Source organism: Lepisosteus platostomus, chromosome 19 (assembly GCF_059453375.1).
Source record: "Lepisosteus platostomus isolate fLepPlt1 chromosome 19, fLepPlt1.hap1, whole genome shotgun sequence".
Classification (NCBI taxonomy): Eukaryota; Metazoa; Chordata; class Actinopteri; order Semionotiformes; family Lepisosteidae; genus Lepisosteus; species Lepisosteus platostomus.
Genome location: NC_142629.1, coordinates 5,631,895 through 5,656,414, shown reverse-complemented (window position 1 = coordinate 5,656,414; position 24,520 = coordinate 5,631,895). Strand labels below are relative to the sequence as shown.

The window sequence follows — 24,520 nt, the reverse complement described above, 5'->3', positions numbered from 1 at the left end:
AGGCCCCAGCTGAATAAATGAACTACAAGCCCCACAATGCCCGGTAAACAGTTCACTTCCTCAAAAATCTGGCTGCTGTCAGGGAAGAAGATGTGGACTATAAGAGCAGGCTGAGTGCTTTTGCATCATTGGTAAGAGGTTTGAGTTCGTTATACACAGGTTTTCCATCGCGTAGTTCGACCAGAACTGTTTTGCTAGCCCTTAGGTTCGGGTGTTTGCGGCTGACACCATCGTAACACGGAATCTCTCTCTCCTAATTCTAGACCAGAAATAGCCCTAACGAGTCACAGCTTATTGAGAGTACGACAGCGATCCATGTGCCGAGAGACGAGAACAAATGTCTAATTAAAATCTGGATACAACTGCAAGACTGCTATGAATTTTTGACTCTCCTAGACATCTGTTTCCGTTTCTTTAAAAGCAATCGTAACACAGCTGGATAACGCCATACGTGTCTTGGCGACACAACGATTAGCTTGCGAACCAATGGGCTGATGTGGAGAGCGTCCGTAAAAAAACATTTGATGAAGTGTTCCTGGCAAGGTAGGAGAGTTTCCACCGAGCCTGCCGCCGGCTCAGCAGGGGCTTCATTTGTTTAGTGTGCGATCCGTCGCGCTGGCTGATTCGGTGAATTCATAAGCGAAAAGCGCCAGTACACGTCGTCACCGAGGGAAGGAGATGCACCACGCATCGGGCGCTGTGTCTGGGAAGATCTCGCTGAGAGCCAGCGAGCCGTCTGGTGTCACAAAGTGTCGACGCGCATTCCCGTCTGAGGTGCGATCAGCTGTGTTCGTGCGAGACTGGACGGGCTCGGGGTCTGTGATGCTTTCTGAGGTGTCCTCTTGTTTCTTTGTGCTCTGTATCTTTCGGTTTAGTGATGAAAGGTTTGAGACGGCGACGTTCCCTGAAGGGGGGGCATGTGGGGAGCTGAGATCCCCGTGATATTTGTGGGGTCTCCTTCCGCTTGCACTGGAAGAGTGGGGCTCGGTCGATTTCAACAGTGAAACAAAGCTCACATTTCAGACTGTCGGTGGCAGCAGATCCATACTATAAACTCTCTGTTCGTGTTCATAGACCCGTTAATAGAAGTATCTTAAGGGATAAACCCTTCCATTTATATAGCGCCTTTCTAGACACTCCCCTCAAAGCGCTTGACAGGTCATGGGGACTCCCCTCCAGTGTTCAGCCCCAGCTGGATGATGCGACGGCAGCCATAGTGCACCAATATGCTCCCCACAAACCAGCTCTCAGTGGGGAGGAGAACGGAGTGATGAAGCCCAACATGTATGCACCCGTGTTTCAGATTGTTGTGTACAGGCTGTTCAAATGACACAGGCGTCATATCCGATTCATTGCTCCAGCTCTCAGTGTCACGTTAGTAACGCATTCTCCCTTAAAACTAGTACGTCGAGTTTGATTGAAGAGATGAAGTCTTCACTTTACTGGCTACGCGAATGAATTAAGTATCGCATTGGGGGCACGTGGTGGTACTATCGTTTCTGTTGTTGTCCTTGTACCCACCTGTTCTTGAAATCGTGAAACGTCGAAGTCTCTGCAGTTCCTGGAGTGCGAGTCTGGAAAAAGCCACAGACGTCTGAATCTGACCCGAAGTGGTACGGGCGAGGAGCACGCTGTATCAGATATACAGTGACACGCTGAATGAAAAATGTTAAATTTGCAGCGACTGTACTCGTTATACAGAGAAAGTGCGAAATCGTTGTAGAGAACGGACGCAGATGTATTGTAATAATTGTTGACCTTTGAAACCATCCGCATTAATGAGCTCTCAGCTATGGTTATGAATGTAATTATTTACTTAGCAGGCGGTGTACCAACACATGCAATTGTGTTCATATCAAAGTGAGTTGCTGCTGTTGCACTCGGAACAAGTAAAGAACACAATGCTTTTGTGTGGCGCAAGTAGAGGCCGTTTAATTTGTAGCTTCGTGTCGATTTTTGGAAGGAAAAACAGATTGATGTCAATAAGTAAGACGGCTACGGTCACTTAAACGTGTTTGTGAACTCGTCTCGGAAATTATACAGCTCCGGATTTTTTTTTAGCATTCGGATATGGACTATGATACGGCGTAGGCGGCTCTATTCATTACTGTTGTGAAATCTAAAAAAAAAGTGCTGGTAAGGGACACTGACGTCACTTTGGAATAGTACAGTAGTAAGCGGAGAGTGGGCAGCCTGTGTTCCGATTGGCCGAGGCGCCGCCTCATTAGCATACAGGCAGTCCCGTCGCGTGCCTTTCTGTTTACATCACCGTGCAGAGCAGCACTGGCAGACGGGTCTCAGCGTGCTTTGAGGACTGTAATCGGATTAATTGAACAACTTTTGTTTCATTCATTACCGTTATGGTACAGAAATGTGCACTAGACTTCAACGCAAGGCTGTAGGTTTACAGTCTTTGTGAGTGAATTAGAGGTAACTGTCTCCCAACAGGTAAACAGCCGGACCGCAGCGTTGTCTTCTGACGTTGTGCATTTAGCTGTGTGATCGGGGTTTTATTCGGGCATTTCATCGCTCGCAAACAGTAACTTTCTGGAATTTTTGTTTAGCGCATTTAATCAACTAAAACGTTTTCAATTATTTTTCCCTCTAAGGTTTCGTTTGGTATGAGTCACATTTTCCAAAATCAGGTTGGCTGACTTTGAGTTGCCTTTTTTTTTTTTTTTGCAGGGGGAGGTGGTCCCGGACCTTCTCTCACTTCTCTCTTTTTAATCGAGCCATCGATTTCATTCAGCCCGGTTTTGTTTTTAACGCAGTTACGGAATTCAGTAGTGCGCAGTTTTTCTTGAGCTCCGAGCTCTCCTTGTTATTAGCGGTAGCTAGCGCTGACAGGGTTATCTTGAAGTGCTTTTGTTTTGCTCCCTCTAGAAGTAATATTCTTAAACAGACCCGATTGTATCTCCAGATTTCAATTTGTAGTCGATAACCCTTTACCGCGGGATTACAAATGGATTATGTCATCTCTCCTAATCGATTTCTGCAAGATTCATCATAAACACTGGATTGACTTAACATTGTGCTATGATCGCATCCTTGTCGCCAATAATTATTGCCGTAAATAATATTTTGATGTATGTAGCCGCCGATGTTTATCCAAGGCAACTTGAGTTCAGTATATTAGTCTTTTAAACTAGTTAGTAACTGTCAGAAGGCGTTTAAGGCTTTATAGAGCAGGATGGTTTAGAATTTCTTTTCCTACTTTGGAACATGGTCTTAGTTGTTTGGAACATATGTTGTGACCATCATTGATGACTATTTTCCTTCTTTGCTGTTCAAAAGTATGGCGTCTAATTTTCGGAAGTGTTTACCTGCGAGGCATTTTCCCAGGAACTTGATGGTAATGTTTCTGCAGCGCAGGATACTGAAACCTCAAATTCCAGTGCCACATTTTACTGTTAATTCTTCATCTTACATTTGTACACAGCATGTGGAAAGTAGGACATTTCATAGTCCCTTGAGTCTGAGGTGAAGACCATGTCAGTTTGAGGTCAATAATGAGGGATAGCTTTCTTCATAGCTACTAGCCCACACAGCCTCCAGCTCTAGTTGTTGGAAGACGTGATTTTGAGGAAAAATTGAGTAAAGTAAAAGGAGAGATTCTTTTAGAGGTTGTCCACCTTCTAGGGAGATGGGGGCTACCTGTGTACTTGTGATAATTAAGTTGCAGATACAGTGCTTTCTGTCTCATATCAGCACGGGCAGCCCTCTTGTGTGATGCACAGTATCGCAGGTACAGTGTGGGATCAGGCCATTGTCAGCAACCGGATAGCTGTTTTTCCAACCAGGAATAGAAATTAGTAACAGAAGGAAAATGGCAAGGGACTCCTTGAGTGAATTACTGTGAAACAGACGGTGGTTTGCAACCTGTTATTTGGGGATCTGTTGTGTATAATCTCCACCATGGCTGGAGAGCATTAATTGTAGGTTGGATTTTGCTACTGCAAAGCCAGCTGACTCTCCACTCACCACTGACTGTTCAGCGAAGTTTCACAGGGCCATTTCTTTTGTGTCCTTCTGGTTTCAGAAATGGGAACAAAAAATCCTGTAGTTCCAGCCCTGCCCCCCTAATCAGGCCTCCCACTGCTTAGGTCAACAGTAACTGGTGCTTTAGTTCTGGGTGGGTTCTGTTGTGCCCAGTGTGCCGTACAGGTGTCCTTTTTCTGTAGTCTCTGAGCCCTGCCCAACTTCTCCGTTTGTCTGTGTCTTTGCCCTTTTGTTCCTGCTCAGACTGTTGCAGCGCTGGTGGATAGACGCGTGCTCATTTCTTTCGGTTTTCTGTCACGGTTGAGACTGTGGGGGGGGGGTGAGGAACGCAGAACAAAAAGGATGGGTTCTGAAGTTTTCCATACTCAAGGAATGGTCTTTGCAACATAAGCTCAGTTTGCAAACAAAAACATGGCCCCCAAAGATATGTGAAGTTCCTGTTTTAGTAAAAAGAAGTAATTAACTATCATAACAGATGTTTTGGCACTCTTGCTGGAAAGAAAACAAAAATCTTGGCCACAGAGCAGAGTTTCCATTTAGCTGTCAGCCTGGGGTTACAGTGGTCTCTGGAGTTATGGAGTGCCAGAGTGCGGTAGCCAATGGGCAGCCGGCGTCCTGAGTGCGGTAGCCAATGGGCAGCCGGCGTCCTGAGTGCGGTGTCCAATCTCGGGCTACAGTGACAAACGAAAGGGGAGACAAGATCGCTGATGGGCTGACAGTGTGGTTTTTTTGCCTCTCAGGGTGCAACTGTCAGGTCCAGGGAGGCTGTGCTGGACTATGAGCTCCAGTAAGACTCTGCGCTACAACCGTTTTTCTGGAGGTGCTGCAGCAGTCGTGGCCAGTGTCCCACCTGCCGACACTGCAAACACGGTAAGGAGGGCCTTCTGGCAGGGCTGGGGAGGGGGACAGCGGCCGAATTTAAGAGCAGACTTAAAACAAAGGTATCCTCTGGCGTTTTTTTTGTCTAACCTATTTTAGGATAGTCGATTTTAGGATAATTCAGCAATAAATGAATACCACCTTTGAAGCTGATGTATGTCACTGTTTTTTGGACACATATTACATATTGTTACAGCAGTAATTCTTTGAAAGTAGATTGGGAGACATTTAAGTCTTGGGCAGTTACATATTTGAAGATTTCCGGGCACATCTGCAGATCTTCCTGTTTGCAAGCAGGAGGGACATGTGCACTGTGGTGCCATGTGGTCTCTAAGGGATTCATCTTCCTCACTGCGTGACTCAACAGCAGCATCAAACCTTTTTTTTTTCTCTCTTTATAGCAGACTAGGATGGAGACCACCTTTGGACCTGCATATGCAACAGTCACCACTATTACGAAAGGTTAGTCTGATTCTCTGTGCGCTTGCCTCATGCTGAATGTTTTGCTGCAGTCTTTAATTTCGAGACAGGGCCTGAATTCCCTCAATTCTAACCCACCAGCGGACTCCAGACCTGTCGCTTGATAGTGTTTCCACTGGGCTGGCGCAAGGAGCTCTTCTGATGGGTGCACTGGCAACGTTATTCAGAATATTTTTGTAAAAATATGACGTTTGAAGAGGATTATGTTTGATCTGAGTCTTTTTTTTTTTTTGTGCTGGTTACGGTCTGTTCTGTAGTCCCTACGGGCCAGGTCGTGGATATATCCTGCCTTTTTATCCGGGTGCCCTCACAGTCGCTTGACATTGTCCTGAATGGACTGTCGATCAGTGGGTCTTTCTGGAGCTGATCATCAGTAGCAGAGCCTCACAGTCCAGGAGCCCAGAGGCCTACAGGATGAGGGCCCTGCGCTCGATCATTTGCTTTTGTTTTATACGACCTCAGATCGCTGGAAAGGCTTTCTGTGCCTCTTCTGGACCGTCGGGTGGCTGCACCTCTCTTGATTCTGCCATCTGTTTGTGTGTGCTTTCCCAGCTGAAGGATCCACCAATTACAAGCAACATCGGCGGACTCCCTCCTCCTCCAGCAGCATGACCTACTCCCCCCGGGACGAGGACGACGGCATGGTCAGTGCCCCCGCCACCCCCGTCTGCACCTGCAGGGGCTACCCCAAGGGGGCGTGACCCCAGTACGGCAGTGCCGGAGAGCCCCCTGGTGGTGGGGCATTGCGGCGCGCGGCACTTAGTGGCTCTGCTTTGGCCGCTCTCATCGGTATCGCCAAGTAAAGCTCGTTGGGTGGAATCGGATTGGCACAGGGCCCGCATAACGTGTGATCATTTTCTTAATCCTCTTGGGTCTGTTCGAAGGCGGAGTGCTACCATCCAGGTCCATTGCAGAGAGAAACTCGCCAGTGTGACATGTGAAACATCTTGCCTCCTGTATTGTACAAGTGCAGTCCGTGGCACGCTTGTATCGGAGCACAGCAAAAGGCCGTTGAGACCAGTTTGCAGGGCAACAAAGACACGCTGAAACCGATCAGCCTCGCTCACCAGCCGAACGCGTGTTAAGCTAGACGTCCTGGACAGATTTGCCACAGTGCTTTCTTCTAAGGGCCAGGTTATAGTAGGACGCTCCGACAATAATGCCGGAGAACGTAGCGTCCGTGTAGGGGATACCGACAGCCGCCTCGGAGATGTAGGTGTCTTCTTCATTCGCGTGCAGTTGAAACGCCTCTCCGCCACCACATGTCACGGCGCTGTGTCTGCCGGTCTGTGCGTTGCTGGCTGTCTTCTTGCATGTTTCCGTCGGTTGCTCCCCGTTCTGCTGATGAATCACAATTGGCGTGCCTGTGCTTCCTCGGATCTCGCCGAGACCTGGCTGGGCTGCTCTGCATGTGCAGCGAGCTCTTCCCAGCAAATCCCCCGGCTCTCCATATATCAGTTAGCGTTTCTCCGTGCTGTTCCTTGATTGCTGTACTGGTGAGCTCCCCCACCCCCCCCCTCGCCCGTCCCTTTCCAGCACAGGAAACTGTGCGGCAGCACTCGCTTCTAAATGAATAGCAGGAAGTGTCCCCCCCCCCGCCCCCCCCTCCCCGGTTTCTGGAGTGAAATTGGCACTGGGAATGAGCAGTGCTGGGACAACAAGTGGCCCTGCTGTTGTGCAGAGACACAGCTGAGCAGAGCTGGTGCACAGCAGAAGGACTGGACTCGCCTCTGAGATGCTCTAAATTCTACGTTTGAGCCAGAAAGGAGGCCAAAGTGTGTGGCAAGGCGAAGCCGGGGAGTGAGTTTAAGATCCTGTAAGTAAGCGGCTCTTCCTGATGGCTTCAGCGCAGCGGCGATGGGGATCGGGCCAGCTCTCGCTTGTGCAGAGCTGCGCAGGTTTTTTTAAAAAAAAATTGAATTGGTTAAACAGAGAAGGGGGATTCGGCGTGGTTGTGTTGAAACTGGGCACTTCCAGTGAAACGCCTGTTAACGTGATTTGGGAAAACTCCCCCTTTGCCTTTTCTCGGCTCTTCTGCGAGTGTGCATTATGCTTTTGCAAATGAAAAGCAGACACGACTGCTGTGCTTATTTTAGGATGCATGTCCCCCATGAAACTCTGCACTTGCTGGCGGGTTTTGTGGTGTATTCCTGGAGTCCTATGGCTCTGATTCTGTGTGTGTCGTACTGTACAGCGATTTCAAAGGGACGTGAATTTAGAAAATGAGCTTTACCAAGAGGAAACGGACGGTTTCAGTTACGTTTTGGTGCCAAGGGGAAACAAATGTCCACTTTGTCGCAGTCTGTAAAACTGGAAGGGATTGGACATTGGACGATTATGAGTATATTGGTCGTTTTGTGGAAGGTATCATTAACAGGTATAAGACGTATCAGTGTGATGACAAGAAATCGTGTTCTCTTTTAAAATGAAAGCACAGGCCGGGATTGTCAGAGTAATCAGTTTAGTGCTTTTGGAGAAAATCATGTCTGGAATGTCTATAGTTTTTCCCATCCCAAAATAGATTTTACACCCTCCAGTGTTGTGTTACTGTTCTGGAATCATGCAAAATGGAGGAAGTAGCTCGTGGAAACTGATTAAGAGCAGAGAACGCTGTCGCTGTAGCCGCGTTATTGACATAATGGGATCTCGGCTTTTTCCTCTTCTTCTGAAGGCTCCGACGTTTAAAAGCCGAGGGGATTTCAAAATGGAGCTCTCTTAGGGAAAAGAAAACTTGTCGAGCTTCTCACAGCCCCCACGTGGCTGTGCACCGGGCTTTGCACTCCGGGGCCTGTCCATCCCGTCTGTCCCACTGTGAGTGACTGCAGAGACCGTGCCAGGGCAGGCCATGCAAGAGCCAGTTCGCTCCATCTGCTTAGCCTGCGACGAGCAGTCAAATAAAAAAAAAAACTACCTCTACAGCCGATGCGTTTTCTGGACTGGGTGTTTTTCGTTTTTCTGCACCGCTGCAGGAGAACGCGAGCAGCAGAGGACGAAACCAGCCAGGCTTGGAAAAATGAAACCGTCTCTCTCTCTCTCGTCAGTTCTCACCCTGCTCCCCCCTCTCTTCCCCCCCCACCTCTTCTCGCCCACAGCCACCCATCAGCACGCCGCGCCGCTCGGACTCGGCGATCTCCGTGCGCTCGCTGCACTCCGAGTCCACCATGTCCCTGCGCTCCACCTTCTCCCTGCACGAGGAGGAGGAGGACACGGTGAGCAGACCTGTGTCTGAGCTCCGGCCAGGCACTAATCCTACCTATCTAGCATTGCGTTTAGAGTTTCTCCCCATTTGACGGTATAAATAAATCATAAACGCATCATCCTTGCGCGTATATAGCGCCTTTCACAGAGCTTCAGAGGTAATGGGGACTCCTCCCCTCCACCACCACCAGTGTGCAGCAGTTCTCTTATTTGTTTAAAAGAAAGAGCGTAAGCCAATTCTGGCCTCATAGTTCCTGTTGTTCCGTTACTCTGTGGTCTCTTTAGTGTTGTTGCAGTAGAGCTGTGGACTTGTTGTTGATCCTGGTTTTCCGTCTGGCCCATCATGCCCTTCTGTTTCCCAGGAGCCCCAGGTGTTTGCAGAGCAGCCCTCGGTGAAGCTGTGCTGTCAGCTGTGCTGCAGTGTGTTCAAAGACCCCGTGATCACGACGTGTGGGGTGAGTCAGGGGACCTGTGCTTCTCTTCCCTCCCCCTCTCATTCCTGCCCCCCGGTCCTGATCCGGCTGCACCCGAGGAACCCCCCTCCCTATGTGCGTGTCCTGCTGCCACTGATACAGCTGCCGAAGCCTGGAGTTTCGTTTTAGGGCAGGTGATGCTTATGGTCTTTCAGAAGACTTTTGACCAAGAAATAATAAAATCCCTATGGAAATCCAATGTTAAAAGTAGGCTGTTTAATAAGCTATTAGTGGCAGTTCCTTCAGATAGGCAGGGGTCAGTTCAAAGAACGTTGCTGAGACTGGTGAAGGGAGAAAACTTGTCGCATTCACACATCGTCCAGAAGCAGGTTGTGTAGGCCTCAGCAGGAATCCCGTGTCCTGTATGTCACAACGTGGACAAAACACACTTTAAGCAAAAAAATTGAAATAAAATCCCATGTACAATCGGCGTTGTTGAAGTGCAGTTGGAGTGGCTGGGGAAAAAGTGGGAAAAGATGAAAATAGACAATTTCCAGCTAGGGCCGCGGACTGTGTGTTGAAATCAGGTTCTCATGGGCACCCTTTGTGTCCGCATAAAAAATCTCCCAGTGGCAAAAAAAAATAAATCCAAATTCAGGAGGACTTCTCAAAAAAACACCCTAGTTTGCAGAACTCACCCTACAAATATCACGGTAGAAAACAGAGGCAGAATATTCATAAAAAGTTTATTTAAGGTGTTGAAAGTACTAGATATTTAATTGATGCAAACCCACGTTAACACCGTAGTTGTATTCAACTACTAATAATACGAAAACTCATTACGTTACTTAAGATTTTGAAACTCGTTGATTTGAGCTCACAGTTGCGGTGTATTTGAGACTTTTGATAGGTTGCACACTTTTTATTAGTATACTAAAGACGCTGAAAATAATTGGATGTCTCATTTCTTTCGTATGAGTTCCCAGCAGTGGAGAATGGGAAAAGCTCTCTATGGGCATGTTGTATTTGACAGGCCGAAGCTGATGACCTCTAACATCCTCCAGCGAGAGAGAGAGGGTTAAGAAGTGAGACAATCAGGAAGATAGTGACACACACACACACACACGAAGTGTGAAGAAATAGATAAGAGAGTCTGAACATCCTGCACAGTAAACATATTGCATTACAAATTTTTGCACGTCTGCAGGTCATAAAATGGGGTTGCAAAATGTCCGCTTGGACATTGTGTATTACGGGCCCTCTCATATTCACACGTATCGAGGCTCTTGAAATTTGCTGCCAGATTAAAAATCAAAAATGGCTTTTTAGTTTGGTCGCCCCCACCCCTGGACTAAGGGAACCTGAATCTTTTAAGTCTGAAAAAGGCGGTTGAATATTCGGAATCTGGAAAAAACACTGACCCACTCGGCTTGGGCTGGCTTTTCCAAGAGTTCTTAAGTCTGAACGTCTTACCTTAAGGTTCCCTCAGGATCAGAAACAGGAGGCCCTTGATCACACAGAGGTGTAAGGAGACTAGAACCGTCTCCCAACCCATGTGGTTGAAGTTGACTCTGATGGTTCGAGATCGTTACGGTTTTGGCGCCGATCAGCTGATTGTCTTCTTGCGCTGTGCATCTATGCAGCCTTTTCACATAGCTTGTAATGCTATGTTTGCACATGAATGACACTGCGAATTCTGGAGCTGCGATTGCACGCTTTTTGTAGTTTCGGGAATAAGAAAGGTCACGTACAAGAGCAGGTTTTTCAGCTCATCTAGCCCCTTTGGAAGTTGATTTGAGAATCTCATCCAGCCATTTCTCAAAAGTCTCTTGAAATCTCTTGAAATAAGGGCTTTGACATCAACAGCATGGCTTGAGAACTTGTTCCATCTTCCCAGAACCCTAAATGATTCACACTTGCACCCACCTACACAGCAGGGCATTTTTCCTGGAGCACCCTCAGTAAAGTGCTTTTGGAAATGAAGAGATGCAGTTTTCTTTTTTTACAATCACTAGATCTCTTTTCTTGATGGATCGTATCAAAAGGACACCTAAAGACTCGTGCAAATGATCGTTCATTTGATGCGAGTAAAAACGCTTTTGTGACACGATAGTCTGTGAAGGTTCAGGTTATGTGTCGAGGTGAGATACTGCAAGTCAAATCCGGCAGCTGTATTTTTCTGGCCTGTTCTTTGAAAAGCGGCGCAGCAGGAAGGAAGCAGTGAGTGCAGTTCTGAGCAGGGACTGGTCGCAGTTGTCACCTTCTGCACACCCTCCCCGACGGCCAGCTTCGTGCACCTTGACACTCTCACACGCACAGCAGTGCAGTTCCACTTGCCCTGCCTCGACTGATCACTCTCTCTCTTCCACAGCACACCTTCTGCAGACGATGCGCCTTGACCTCAGGTATGTGTGTGTATATGTGAGTCTCGTTTTACTGCTCAATCGGCTTGTGTCCACTTTGCACAAAAGGAACAAGTCCTGCCCCTTTTCTGAGCTCAGGTGGACTGGCCCTTACTGAGAGGAGGTCCAGAGGTAAAGGGACAGTCCAAAGAGAAGCGGATCTCTCTTCCTGAGAAGAAGAAAGCTTTTTTTTGTTTAAGTTCAACTTCATGGGGCGGTCCGCTTTTTCTCCAAAGCCCAGAGGAGCATGCCATTGTTTTGCAGAGCTCATGTCTTCTGCAGGGCAGTGAAAGTTCTAGCCTAAGGAGTCAGAGTCTTGTCTGCCCGTTCTCTTGCTCTCCATGCAACATTTCCCACGGTGCTGCCTCTCGCCGCGCTGTTTCAGAAGAAGGCGCACACTCCTTTAGGTTCCAAAAGAGCAGCGTCCTGGGGGGGAGGGGACACTGAAAGTGAGCAGCTGTTTTTGCTTGTTGTTGATGTGGCTGCAGAGAAGTGCCCTGTGGACACTGCCAAGCTGACCGTGGTGGTGAATAACATCGCCGTGGCGGAGCAGATCGGCGAGCTCTTCGTCCACTGCAAATACGGGTGCCGTCCCGCTGCCGCTGGCAAACCGGGTGCCTTTGAGGTGGATCCCCTGGGCTGCCCCTTCACCATCAAACTCAGCGCCAGGAAGTGAGTCACCTGGCTCTCTCTCTCTCTCGCTCTCTCTCTCCTCTCGGCACACTCTCGTTCTCATCCGGTCGGCAGGGGTGGTGTTGCGGTTGACTGAAATCAGCGCGTCCCGGAGTGACCAGATGTTCCAATATCTGACTGAAACGTGACTCTGGCAGCGCTGTGGATTTTTGTGTTCAGAGCATTTCAGGGTGGGCCAGCCTGGTATGATGTTGGTCACACCTGAGGGACAGTGGGGGGAGGGAACGAGGCAGACAGTGATCGAGAGAAAGGGGGCTGGACGATTCTGCTCTGGTTTTCCTTAGGGACCACGAGGGGAGCTGTGACTATCGCCCAGTGCGGTGCCCCAACAACCCCAGCTGTCCCCCTCTGCTCACCATGAACCTGGAGGCCCACCTGAAGGAGTGTGAACACATCAAGTGCCCCCACTCCAAATATGGGTAGGTACGGCCTACCCCCGAGCTGCTTTCGGTCAGCAACGTGGTGCAACTTGAGCAATCCTCCCTGAGCTGACGTGGGATTGTGGTGGGTTTGTAACCCTGGGATGTGATGCTTTTTTCTTTTCTTCTGTGCCACTTCTATACTTCCATATTCCAAGAGCTGTGTTACTGTGAGACTTCTTGGACAGTAGTGTATTTGTAGAATGATGCAGTCTCTATAGGGCAGGCATCTTCATCAGTGCTCTTGGGTTAGTTGGCGTGCATTTGTGTGACAGATTCATCTTCCTTACGCCTTTACTTCTGTACTTCGTAAGGGGAGACGAAAGTAGGACAAGGGGTGTTCGTCTTTTGCTTTTTGTTGCATTGAAAGCGCTGAAAGGTTTTGTGATCTGAACTGGCTGCTCATTGTGCACGTCTGAGGAGATGTGGGTGGGGGAGGGGACAAAAAGCACCAAAAAAAAAACCCAAAACAGGGCAGTAATTGGCTCCCCAGGGCTGGGATGGAAGTCACTGTGCAGGTGGTGTGTTCAGGACTGACGTTCCCACAATTCAGTGCGGGCCCGCCCAACAGGGTGCATTCTGGGAGGGCGGATTCTTCCTGAGCCTCGCCTCTGATCTCCTCCGCTGCCCCAGGTGCACCTTCATCGGGAACCAGGACACGTACGAGGCGCACCTGGAGGTGTGCAAGTTCGAGGGCCTGAAGGAGTTCCTGCAGCAGACCGACGACCGCTTCCACGAGATGCAGGTGGCGCTGGCCCAGAAGGACCAGGACATCGCCTTCTTGCGCTCCATGCTGGGCAAGCTCTCCGAGAAGCTGGACCAGCTGGAGAAGAACCTGGAGCTGAAGTTCGGTGAGAGACGGGGCAGCGGGCGGCGGCCCGAACTGGGACATTTCCTGCAGCCGGTTTTGGTTCAGAGGAAGCACGTTTCCAGTTTCAAACGGATTTGGAGCAAAGCCAGCTTTTTAAAAATGTACTCTCCGTGTTGTAGTAAATACGATCTGCAGAGGCCACCAAGTCAGGGCTGAGTTCCCCACAGTAGTATGATCAGCATTACCAGTGTGGCTGCTGTCGTAGCGATCTCTGGGGGCCCCGTGGCTGACGCTGTGCTCGTCTTGCAGATGTTCTGGATGAGAACCAGAGCAAGCTGAGCGAGGACCTGATGGAGTTCCGCCGAGACGCCTCCATGCTTAACGTAAGCCCTTTTGCTCAGCGCTTTGTGTGCATCTCCCTGCTGTTAGGAACCACTGGCCAGAAAACAGTGCCGCAGTAATAAATAAGGCCATGCCCCCTGCCGTCCCGATTTCATTTATACTTCTGGTCCTCCGTTTAAAACGCCCAGAGTCTGGAAAGCGAGCACTGATGATTCCAGACTGTTTTTTTAATTAATTTTTAAGCTCCGCGTCCCTTCTGAGTAAAGCTCAGTTGTCCAGTGTTGTACAGCTGGAGCTGTTTGTTACTGTAAATAGGCACCGTCGGCGCTACCAGTGTGCTGTCGGCCCGTTATAATCTTTTGGTAACCGTCATCTCTCTCATTTGTGTTGTAGGACGAGCTGTCACATATCAACGCTAGACTCAACATGGGGATCCTGGGCTGTGAGTGTCTCTGCCTCGTGTGTCGTGCGGGCTTCCCACTTGCCTGTGACCTCCTAGCGAGTCCACAGTCTGATTTTCTTGTGGGCGCAATCCAACCAGCTTTTAACATTTTGCCAAGGATAAGTGTAGACTGGTTCTGATTTCCCCTGTGCGTGTCTGCCTGTGTTGCAGCCTACGACCCCCAGCAGATATTCAAGTGCAAGGGCACCTTCGTGGGCCACCAGGGGCCCGTATGGTGCCTGTGTGTCTACTCCACTGGAGACCTGCTCTTCAGCGGCTCCTCTGACAAGACCATCAAGGTTCAACTCATTCCTTACCTTTGCTTTGCAGCCGTTCGTTCGGTTATCTGGTCTAACTCCTTCCTGTCCCTCATTCTCCCCATTTGTCCACCTTCAAGCTCTGCTGGCTTTGTGTTTGGCATGCTTCTTTGTCCATCTGTCTGGGCTCTTCCTTGCTTTTAAGCTCTTTATAATCCCCTCTCTGTATTATCTCTCACTTGGGCTATCTCTCACTTGTGTTCCTAAACATCTGCTGGATCTGCATCTACTCTGTTTCCTTGCCTCTCCCCTCACTGCTGCTCTGTCTCTTTCCCCAGGTCTGGGACACCTGCACCACGTACAAGTGCCAGAAGACGTTGGAGGGGCACGATGGCATTGTGTTGGCGCTGTGCATTCAGGGGTGAGCAGTTTCCTTGGTGTTTTAAAGAGTTTTCTGGAGTTGTGTTGCAATGGCTTTAAATGCATTCATTTGATCTTACAAGGTTGCTGATGGTTTGCATCTCTCTTTTTTTTTAAATGCAGGAACAAGCTGTACAGCGGTTCGGCAGACTGCACGATCATTGTAAGTGATCTGAACAGCGGTGTCTACCTGGGCAGCTGCTAAAGATCTTCAAGGCTCCCTCTCATCTTCTGTGTGTGCCGTCCTGATGTGTCTCTTTCTGTCTGTCTGTCTGTGTCCAGGTTTGGGATATCCAGACGCTACAGAAAGTGAACACTATCCGGGCTCACGACAACCCGGTGTGCACGCTGGTGTCCTCGCACAACATGCTCTTCAGCGGCTCCCTTAAAGCGATAAAGGTCAGCGAGTGTTACCCGGGTCGGTTTGTCCGTGTCTCCTATGGTACCGTGTTCTTGTGCGTGTCTGAATATCGTGCTCGTCAGTTATTTGACATTTGGACATGGAAGACGTAGAAACAAAAGCAGTTTCGGGAATGCTCCTTCATTTCAGCTTTTCGCCTCGTTATATTCATTTTTAGATGTCCATTATTCATTATTCATTTTGTGTTTTGTTTCTGCGGCTCTCATCCGATCATGCCTGTCAATAGATAGCAGAGGAAAAAACTTGTTCCACGACTAAACCGCAACTGGTGTATCTGAGAAGGTTCCGGAAAATCGCAGGTTGACAGATAAGAAGCCCATTCCACATGTGTGATACTTACCTCTGCATCCCCTTCACATAAATAGAGGAGATTTACAGGTTAAAAGCTCCTTAAGTGGTAGAAACTAGGAAGAAGTCCAAACTGAGGCGGGTGGGTTGTGTGTCTGGGTTGGTGACCAAGCGAGACTGGAGGCGTTATGGTGGATTGGTTTTGTTAAGACTTGCAGGCCTCTGTCTGGGCAGTGTCCAGAACTCTGACTCCACTCCTGCCCTCGTCACCGTGGTAACAGAGGAGGGGGGGGGGTGGGCCGAGCGAGGATGAGCTCATTGCTGTTAGGGACTTTCCTCTTTCTATTGTTCCTGTTTTTCTGTCTCGCTGCGAAATGTCAGCACGGTGATGTCATGTTGGACAGTCAGCCTGCCAAAGACAGCTTTCTGTTGTGATGCTGAGAGAGGAGAGTGTTTGTACCACTGTTGCCATTATCTGCCATCGTAAATTGCAACTCTTGAGCAATAAACGTTGTACAATAAAGGCGTAAAGTAACAGGATGCAAACATTTTGCATTTTTTTCTCATCTGGATTTTTGCACATTGTTATCTTTGTGCATTGTGCCATGAACTATGATGTTATTAAATCTGTAATTGTCTCAGTGTCTCTTAATCAGGTTTCCATACAGTGTGGTACTTGAGCTGTCCTGTGTCTCTTGTTATAGATATTCAGTATCTCCTCATCAGTACAGTCTGTTAGTACAGTGGTTCAGTGTCTTGGTGTGGAAGGTATTGAGTATCTCCTCATCAGTACAGTCTGTTAGTAAAGCAGTTCTGTGTCTTGGTGTGGAAGGTATTGAGTATGTCCTCACCAGTACAGCCTGTTAGTAAAACAGTTCTGTGTCTTGGTGTGGAAGGTATTGAGTATGTCCTCACCAGTACAGCCTGTTAGTAAAGCAGTTCTGTGTCTTGGTGTGGAAGGTATTGAGTATGTCCTCACAAGTACAGCCTGTTAGTAAAGCAGTTCTGTGTCTTGGTGTGGTAGGTATTGAGTATCTACATGTCTGTACAGCCTGTTAGTGAAGTGGTTCAGTGTCTTGGTGTGGAAGGAATTGAGTATGTCCTCATCAGTACAGTCTGTTAGTAAAGTGGTTCAGTGTCTTGGTGTGGAAGGTATTGAGTATCTCCTCATCAGTACAGTCTGTTAGTAAAGCAGTTCTGTGTCTTGGTGTGGAAGGTATTGAGTATCTCCTCACCAGTACAGCCTGTTAGTAAAGCAGCTCTGTGTCTTGGTGTGGAAGGTATTGAGTATGTCCTCACCAGTACAGCCTGTTAGTAAGCAGTTCTGTGTCTTGGTGTGGAAGGTATTGAGTATGTCCCCGTCAGTACAGCGCAGTAATGGGTGTGTAACTGCCTGTTGTTGCAGGTGTGGGACATCGTGGGCACGGAACTGAAGCTGAAGAAGGAGCTGACGGGACTGAACCACTGGGTCCGAGCTCTCGTTGCTTCCCAGAACCACCTGTACAGCGGCTCCTACCAGACCATCAAGGTGAGAGGGCATTTGAGCTGCAGGGAGGGTACTGTCCACAGGCCAGTGGGCATGTATGGTTCTTGTTAAACATGTGAATCCAATATCTCACTGGACATTCTCATAAGCCAACAAATGCTCCTAGCATGACTAGGAAATCAGTTCCACACACACTGCTGCAGATGTGCCTTTGTTTTAATAAATCCCTTTCAGTCCTGACTGTAGTGCTTGGCAGGCTTATAGCGTTTTCTGCTCAATGTGCATTTTCACACCAAAGTTCACTGAAAGCTGGCCTATATTACTGCTGTGCTAGAGAAAATGCACTTTTCACTTCTAACACACAAAACCAGCAAGCTGTTGACTATCAGTATGAATAAAAAGTACATTGACCTTTTTTAACTAGTACAAAAGGAGAGAGAAAGTTAGAGATACACTGGAAATGCTTTTGATGGTATTTCCAGAAAAACAGCTGTCACTTCTTGTGGTGGAATTGAGACTCAAATCTGAAGTTTCATCGTACAACTCTTTTCCTCCCACTTCAGCTGCTACAGAAACTGTAAGGTATGCAGGGTCAGTTTCACAGGGTTGCATCATGTTCTGGTTTAAAGAAGCAGTCTCTCCCCCTCTCCAGGCTGTGGGCTGTACACAGCGTTGTGGGCGGAACCGAGCCTCTCTTTCGGCCAGTGCTGGCTCAGGGATCCAGATGTGTCATAAACAATCCAGTGTTGCCTTGGAAACCTGGATGATGGCTTCCATCTGTGGGACTACTCAGTTTTTCCAGGACTGATAAGAAAGGAGATCCAGGGGCCCTTTCTTCTCAACTGCATTTTTTCCTCGTGTCTGTCCCTCTGGTGGATTAGATTGCCTTTGTCTTTTTTTTCTTCTTAAATTATCTTTCTTGGCAGATTTGTTTTTTTTTTAAACTCTGAAAGACTTTGGCACGTATTTGACTTTTTTTTTTATTATTCCCATGGCTTTTGAAAATCTGTAATGGAGACCGCAAAGCACAGTGTCTAATTGTACACGGCATCCTTGGACGCAAGGAAACAGCCTGTCCCGCAGTGAAGTAAATAAAGAGTGACTCACACGCTGAACCACACACACAACATGAAAACCAAATATTTCCTGTTTGTGTGAGGTCTTATTGAACTGCAAAGAGTGTATTTAGTGCCTGTGATGTAGCAGAGTGGTTATCTTGCTTATAGCTGGTTGTTCCATAGAGGCAAAGATATTCCTATATTTAAATACAAACATGGAATCACGATAGTTACCAGACACAAAGAGAATTTGTGGAAGCCTCAATTTGTCTGTCTCTCTGTCTCTCCCAGATCTGGGATATCCGCTCTCTGGAGTGCGTCCATGTGCTGCAGACGTCAGGGGGCAGTGTCTACTCCATCGCTGTCACCAACCACCACATCGTCTGTGGCACCTATGAGAACCTCATCCACGTAAGGCCACCCTCTGCAACTGCAGGGTCTCTGCGGCTCCGGAGAATCAGGCGTCCGTTTAATCGGCGGCCAGCAGCCTGAGTTTCAGCTGATTAAGTGCTTTTGAATCCAGTCGATTCATCTAATCGCAGTCGTAGAGAACCACAAAACTCTTACTGAGGCACAGTTGCGCGGGGGTTACCGTTGCTGCCTTGTAGCGCTGGGACCCTGGGGTGAATTCGTGAGGTGCTGTCCGCGTGAAGTTTGTATGTTCTCCCCATGTTCCCATGTATTTCCTCCCTAACGTTCTGGTAGGGTCATTGGCTTCTGGGAAAATAGATCCTGGTGCAGTTGAGTGTCTTGTGTGTGCCCTGGGATGGACTGGTGTCCCATCCAGGGTGTATCTCGCCTTGCATCTGTTGCCTGCCAGGATAGGCTCTGGCTCCCCCCCCAGCTCTGAGTTGGAAGAAGCATTTGGAAAATGCATGGATGTAAAGTACTCCCGGATTGTGGGCGTCATTGTTTTTGCACTGCACAAGCAGATACTTGACTCTTAAAGGAATCGCGCAGAAAATCGTCAAACTTCGACGTGCTGCGTAAAAGTGAAACTGTACCGAACGTTTCGCCACTGTGCTCGTGCACTAACGCTCATTCTGGCCCGTGCGTGGCGTTGGCAGGTTTGGGACATCGAGTCCAAGGAGCAGGTGCGCACGCTGACGGGGCACGTGGGCACGGTGTACGCCCTGGCGGTGATCTCCACTCCAGACCAGACCAAAGTGTTCAGCGCTTCCTACGATCGCTCGCTCAGGGTAAGCCAGCGCACCTTCGAGAATACGATGCTATCCCAGACCGTGATGTGCAGTGGACGTCGGGCTTCAGGCTGGTGATTTATTGCAAGTGGCCTGGAGGTACTGTGGACAGCCTGGAGAAATGCATTGCTTTCTCTCCCTGTTCCTTTGAACGGTGTGAGGATTCATGTTTGGAGGTGTAGCTGTTGCATTGATCTGTGTGCAGAGCAGATTGAGGTAGGGCTGCAGGAAAGGTGATTTTGCCCTGTGCCCAGCTTGGGCTGAGCTGTTCATCCCACTGGAAACTGGTCATGCTGAAGCCCCTTTAAGGAGAGGGGGCGGACTGGTCTCTGCATGCAGAGTGTCGGAGGAGAGAGCTGATCTGAGCCTTTCAGGTTGTGCAGGGTTGAAATCTTCAGTGCTCGGAAACAGAAGAAACATCTACTTTAATTTCATGCACGTGAGCACTTTTGTTATGGCTTAGGGTTAATAATAATAATAATAATAATAACTGTAGGAAATCCCGGTTTTGACAGTGGAGCTGGGTGACTGAAGTTTTCAGTAGTCAATTATCATCTGTTACTAATTGCTGTAATCGTGCTGCAATCAGTAGTTGAACACAAAATGTAAAGTATTTTGGTGTACTGTAGATCAAATTTAAAGCTGTTTATGCTTTATAGCAGCATAAAAATTGCCTCTGGATGTGTCTGAGTATGGAAGGCAATATCAGAGGCAAACATTAATTACTAATAGAGAAATATACAGTACAGCAGGAAATCATTTCTTCACCAGGCAACAACCCACAGTAATTTTGCTCAATATTTATGTCCTCAGTATTTACAGGTATTGTACAGAAAGCTGTTAGGAATGCTTGGTGCTCAATTCCATATTAGCTGCTGCCTGCAATCAATTGCAGATGTAATGAACCTACGAAAATACAGTTTTGGAGCTCTGTGATTCAAAGGAAATACCACTGCAATGAAGGCACAGGCTTAATAACAAAGCAGATTATAGGAGAACCATCTTTTCACGGGTTCTGTGTTTTTTCTTACTCGATATCAGACGCTTAACAGTGTAGTTAGGGGGGGTGAGGTAATTAGAATTCCCCTTGCCTCCATTACTAGTAATAAAAAAGCAAAACTTATCTGACGTGGTTGAAGAGAAATGCAGAATAAGCACTCTTGATACCTTTAAATCACTTACAGTTTTAATCTGTTGATAACTGTTCAACAGCTGTAATATTTATCTTATGATTTTAATGATAACATTTACTACTGCAAAACATTTTAATTTAATGGAGTTTATAACGAATGTTCAGCAGAAAGGACAATAGCCGTGTTTAATCAGACTCAGCTGTCAGTGATTCGCAATCACTGCTCATAAGCCTTTAAGTACACTTAATTCTTGGGTGTTATTCCAGGTGAATTGTAGTTATATTGGATATTACTCCAATCCTGGAGTCCTTGCACTGGCTTCCTATCAGGTTTTGTGTTGATTTCAAAATCCTCATGTTCATGTATAAGGCTTGGCTCTATATGGCTTGGCGCCACGGTATGTCTGAATTACTATCGTCCCACCTCACAACCTTCGTTCATCTATTTCTGGTCTCCTGTCTGTCCCAAAAAGCCCGTCTATACTCTGTGGGTGACAGCATCTTCTCCTGCCATGCCCAGAAGCTCTGCAATTCTATTCCTAAGGATTATCAGAGAGTCACCTTCCTGAGCGCTTTCAAATCAAGACTCCAAACCTTCTTCTTTAGAAGGGCTTGTATTTAACTGGTTCTTTGTCTGTCCCTTTGCTTTCCTTCTGTAACTGTTTCAATCTGCTGCCTCCCTCCTTTGTGTATGTTTTTTTGTAAAAAGCCAATTCTGAGTGCGCTATATAAAAATAGTTTATTATTTTATTACTATAGTATCTGATACTACTGATATAAATTGGTACTAGTGTCCCAGGGAAGGAAAGGGAAAAAGAAATTGAAGTCAGAACTCGATGATCTGCGAGGGTCAGTTTCTGCTGGCCTGGGAACAGCTTCGGCTTCCGTTTGTGGGGCTCCAGTGTCCCTTCAAGAGCCGTCAGGATTTCGGAGGACCTGCCCTAACCCTGTCCTCCTCCTCCCAGGTGTGGAGCATGGACAACATGATCTGCACCCAGACCCTGCTGCGCCACCAGGGCAGCGTGACCGCGCTGGCTGTCTCCCGCGGGCGCCTCTTTTCCGGAGCCGTGGACAGCACCGTCAAGGTACGTACTGGGCAGGGGAGGGTCGCCGCGCCGGGGATTTCGTCCGCATTGCAGATCAGAATCCCTCGCGTTACAAAGAAAAGGATCCAGAATGCCTTTTGATCCAGTTTCAAGGAGCTGACTTTCCACCTGCGTTCCGATACGGGTTTTGCCTGTCTGGTCACACGCGGTCTCGTTCTGACATCCCCCTCTGTCTCTGTGTGCAATAGGTGTGGACCTGTTGAGCCAGCGGTCAGCCCCTGATGCCTGGCAGCTGTGTTTGCACGCCTGGGGGAGCCCTCGCGTGCGTGGTCCGATCCCTACTGGACTGTGCCGAACCCGATTCCTGAACGCCAGGCTGGCAAGATAGTTTTTTTTAAGAACTTTTTATTTGCCCAGCTGAGTTATGTGAATTTAGTGCCATGTTGTGGGGGGTGGTGGGGGTGGTTGACGGGGAACGAAAATCAGAGCCAACATCCGGATGATTGAAGAGAGGGCTCTCGTTTTTCCCGGGCACTGCGGAAAGACTGGGCAACGCAGAAATTCACTGAGGAGAGCTCCTTGGACCTGTGGATCTGAACAAGGCCCCGCTGTTAAGGGCTGGTCGGATGGACGGTGTTGTGTATGGGTCCTGCTGTTTCCAAGTGCCGAGCGTTGCTTTGACCCCCTTTTCCCGCTGAAGCCGGACCCTGGCTTATGATGCCTTTTCAGGCTGGACAGACGCAGGGGGTTCAGGGAGGGCTGACGGCGCTGGTTCCCAGACCCTGAGACATCTGCCTTATCTGACCGTGTGCTGGCGAGGCTCCAGCCCTCTTTCCCTGGTCTCGCTCAGAGACCCCCTCCCTCGCCGTCAGGCTGCATTCCTGCTGCCTCAACAGAAAAGCCAAAAACACACCCCTGTGAGCACCACTGGCACAACTCTTGGCACGGCAAGGACACCCCCCACCGCGAGAGAGAGGGGCACGGAGAGATACGCAGTCCACACAGACACACACGAGGGGGTCTTTCTTCTGGCTGTTTAAAAGTTTAAAGCTCGATCGCACCGCTGTCCATTGAGAGATGAGCACAGAACCCACCGTCTTTCTGCTGTTCCCCTGCTTTCGTTTTGTCTTGTTTTGGGGAGGATGTGAATCCGGATCTCCGCCACGCGTGCTTTTTTGGGGGCGTGCTGACGGGCCTTCATGCCCCTTCGTTCCCCAGCATGCGGTCACGGCCCCAGGAACGCGCCGGCACCCACCTCCTCCCGTTTTTGATCAAAGTGCACCGGGTTTTTTTTAATTAAGGCGGTCTCGAAATGAGCCGCGTCGTTGCTCCCCACCGATGTGTTGACCTCCGAAAATGAGCTGGGAAAGCTGAATTCCCCAGGAAGGGAGGGTTTGAACTCGACTGTCTGTGCCCGTGTCCCCCGCTTCCCCCCAAGAACCAATCGAGCTGCATTAAAAGGCTGCTTTAACAAAATCATTGCCGAAGCGTTTTTAAATCGAAGTGCTGCTGTCTATTTTAGATAGGCCCTTTTTTTAATATACGTGTACAATAATGTTGTAAACTACTAGACTGTTTTTAACTTAAAGCGTACGTTTCTTTGCGGCATTTCCTTAAAAAACAAAAAACAAACCCTGATTCTGTTGATTTTGTGGCTGGGTCTCGCAAAAACAGTGGGATGCTGTTAAGGTTTCCCAGTAGGCCCTGAACGTCTCCTGATCGCTCCAAACGGGGGAAAACAAACCTCGACGGAAACAACACAGGCGCCCGATAAGCTGCTTTTACTTTAGTGGAGGCTGAAATCACGCTGAGCCTGGTGACACAGTGTGTTTTGCAAGGGATGCAGCAAAGTGAATTTGCAGTGCCAATAAATACACGCCCACAGGTTTCATCTGAGACTGCTCGAACTCTGTGGAGAGGCGAAGAGGCAAGGTACGACTTCTTTTCATTTTGTTTTTTTGGCCAGGATTGTATTTTCCACATCGGTAATGTAGATGTTCCCTTATACACTTCGTTGGACTTGATTTGACCATTAAAACAATATACTCTTTGTTAACGGTGCCTGTTCATTTGTTCGCCAAACTGCTTGTTTTGAGAAATCACACACATGGGGCTAGCATTACCCTGCGGGGGGTTGGTAGAAAAGTCTTCTGCTGTAGTTGCAAATGCCTGGAGCCTTCTGGTATTCCTTTGCTTAACAGCATGACCCTGTTCCCTCACAACGTGCTGACAGTGCTCAGGAAACACATGGGCATATAAATGCTGCAGATTCGCTCATCCACAATACAATAGAACCTGTGCAAACTTTGAAAAAGGAACTCACGATCTGCAGGTAGGTTCAGCATCGCTGGGATATATACCATGACTGGTGACCGTGTCAAATGTTTGCATTTATACAAAGTCTGGATTTATGCCCCCACTGCAGATATTGACCAGGTTCTGGCAAATGGTGTGTGTTCCCGGTCTGTGACACTGAAATTCCATGCTTTTGTGCATGTTCAGGTTTGGAATACTGCAAAATGATATTGGTGTGTGTTGCTAGTTCACCAAAGCACAGTTCTTACCCGTGAGTGAGGCAGTATCTCATTGTAACGGTCATCAATCTTCACACCTCCAGGAGTTAAACTATTACTGTATGATCAGTGCTGTTTGCTGTTTGGTGAAAGAGTTGTCTTCTTATCCACTAGTTTTACTGCCATAGACAGGACCTGCTATAAGCTTCGAATCCATGTAGGCACCTGTGAAATGAATTGTCTACCAATTTTTGCCTGATGATCTAATTGTCATGTTTATTCTTGGTTGTGTTTTCTGAAAAGATGTAATTAATGTTCCTCTGGCTGGACTGGGACTAGAACTCTCCCTCTGTTCCCCGTAGTTTGAGCAGGAGTGATTTGCATGACGGGCCGAGTTTTTCCAAGTTGCAGGTGTAAAACTTGAGCAAAAGTCACATTTATTGCATTAGGTAAATATGATCTGAAAAAAAGTGAGTGATAAATGATCTTGTCGTGCTGACAAACAAGGGCCAAGGCTTATTTGAGTGTGGTCTAATGGCAAATCGTAAACTTGCGTAACACCTTCAAAAAAGGCTGTTTATACAATGCTGTCATAGCTTTGCTAATTGGTTGGGAGTCTTGT

At 48.2% G+C, this 24,520-nt stretch overlaps 1 protein-coding gene across 6 annotated transcripts; it reads left to right on the top strand.

The window, feature by feature from the left end:
• traf7 (TNF receptor-associated factor 7) lies at window positions 1-23,441 on the top strand. 6 transcript variants are annotated; one of them, XM_088612919.1, is made up of 21 exons: window positions 1-131; window positions 4,740-4,869; window positions 5,283-5,340; window positions 5,911-6,002; window positions 8,451-8,567; window positions 8,919-9,011; window positions 11,341-11,374; window positions 11,860-12,043; window positions 12,349-12,483; window positions 13,117-13,334; window positions 13,604-13,677; window positions 14,030-14,078; window positions 14,250-14,377; window positions 14,674-14,756; window positions 14,879-14,918; window positions 15,038-15,154; window positions 16,870-16,992; window positions 18,300-18,419; window positions 19,076-19,207; window positions 21,305-21,424; window positions 21,634-23,441. In XM_088612919.1, exons 2-21 carry the CDS (start codon window positions 4,777-4,779, stop codon window positions 21,646-21,648), a joined length of 2,025 nt encoding a protein of 674 aa, XP_088469045.1. In that variant the 5' UTR covers window positions 1-131; window positions 4,740-4,776; the 3' UTR covers window positions 21,649-23,441. The 6 variants fall into 6 exon arrangements, with proteins under 6 accessions (XP_088469045.1, XP_088469041.1, XP_088469043.1 ...); XM_088612915.1 differs by having other exon boundaries at window positions 5,280-5,340; XM_088612917.1 differs by lacking the exon at window positions 1-131 and adding an exon at window positions 140-543 and having other exon boundaries at window positions 5,280-5,340.
• Window positions 23,442-24,520: the final 1,079 nt, after the last annotated feature.

What these genes read in the sequence shown, in the direction of transcription:
- traf7 (XM_088612915.1), top strand. Translation starts at nt 4,777, where the DNA reads ATGAGCTCCAGTAAGACTCTGCGCTACAACCGTTTTTCTGGAGGTGCT. An exon ending in CCGTGATCACGACGTGTGGG is followed by an intron (nt 9,012 to 11,340) that starts GTGAGTCAGGGG and finishes TCTCTTCCACAG; the next exon opens with CACACCTTCTGCAGACGATG. An exon ending in GAACCTGGAGCTGAAGTTCG is followed by an intron (nt 13,335 to 13,603) that starts GTGAGAGACGGG and finishes CTCGTCTTGCAG; the next exon opens with ATGTTCTGGATGAGAACCAG.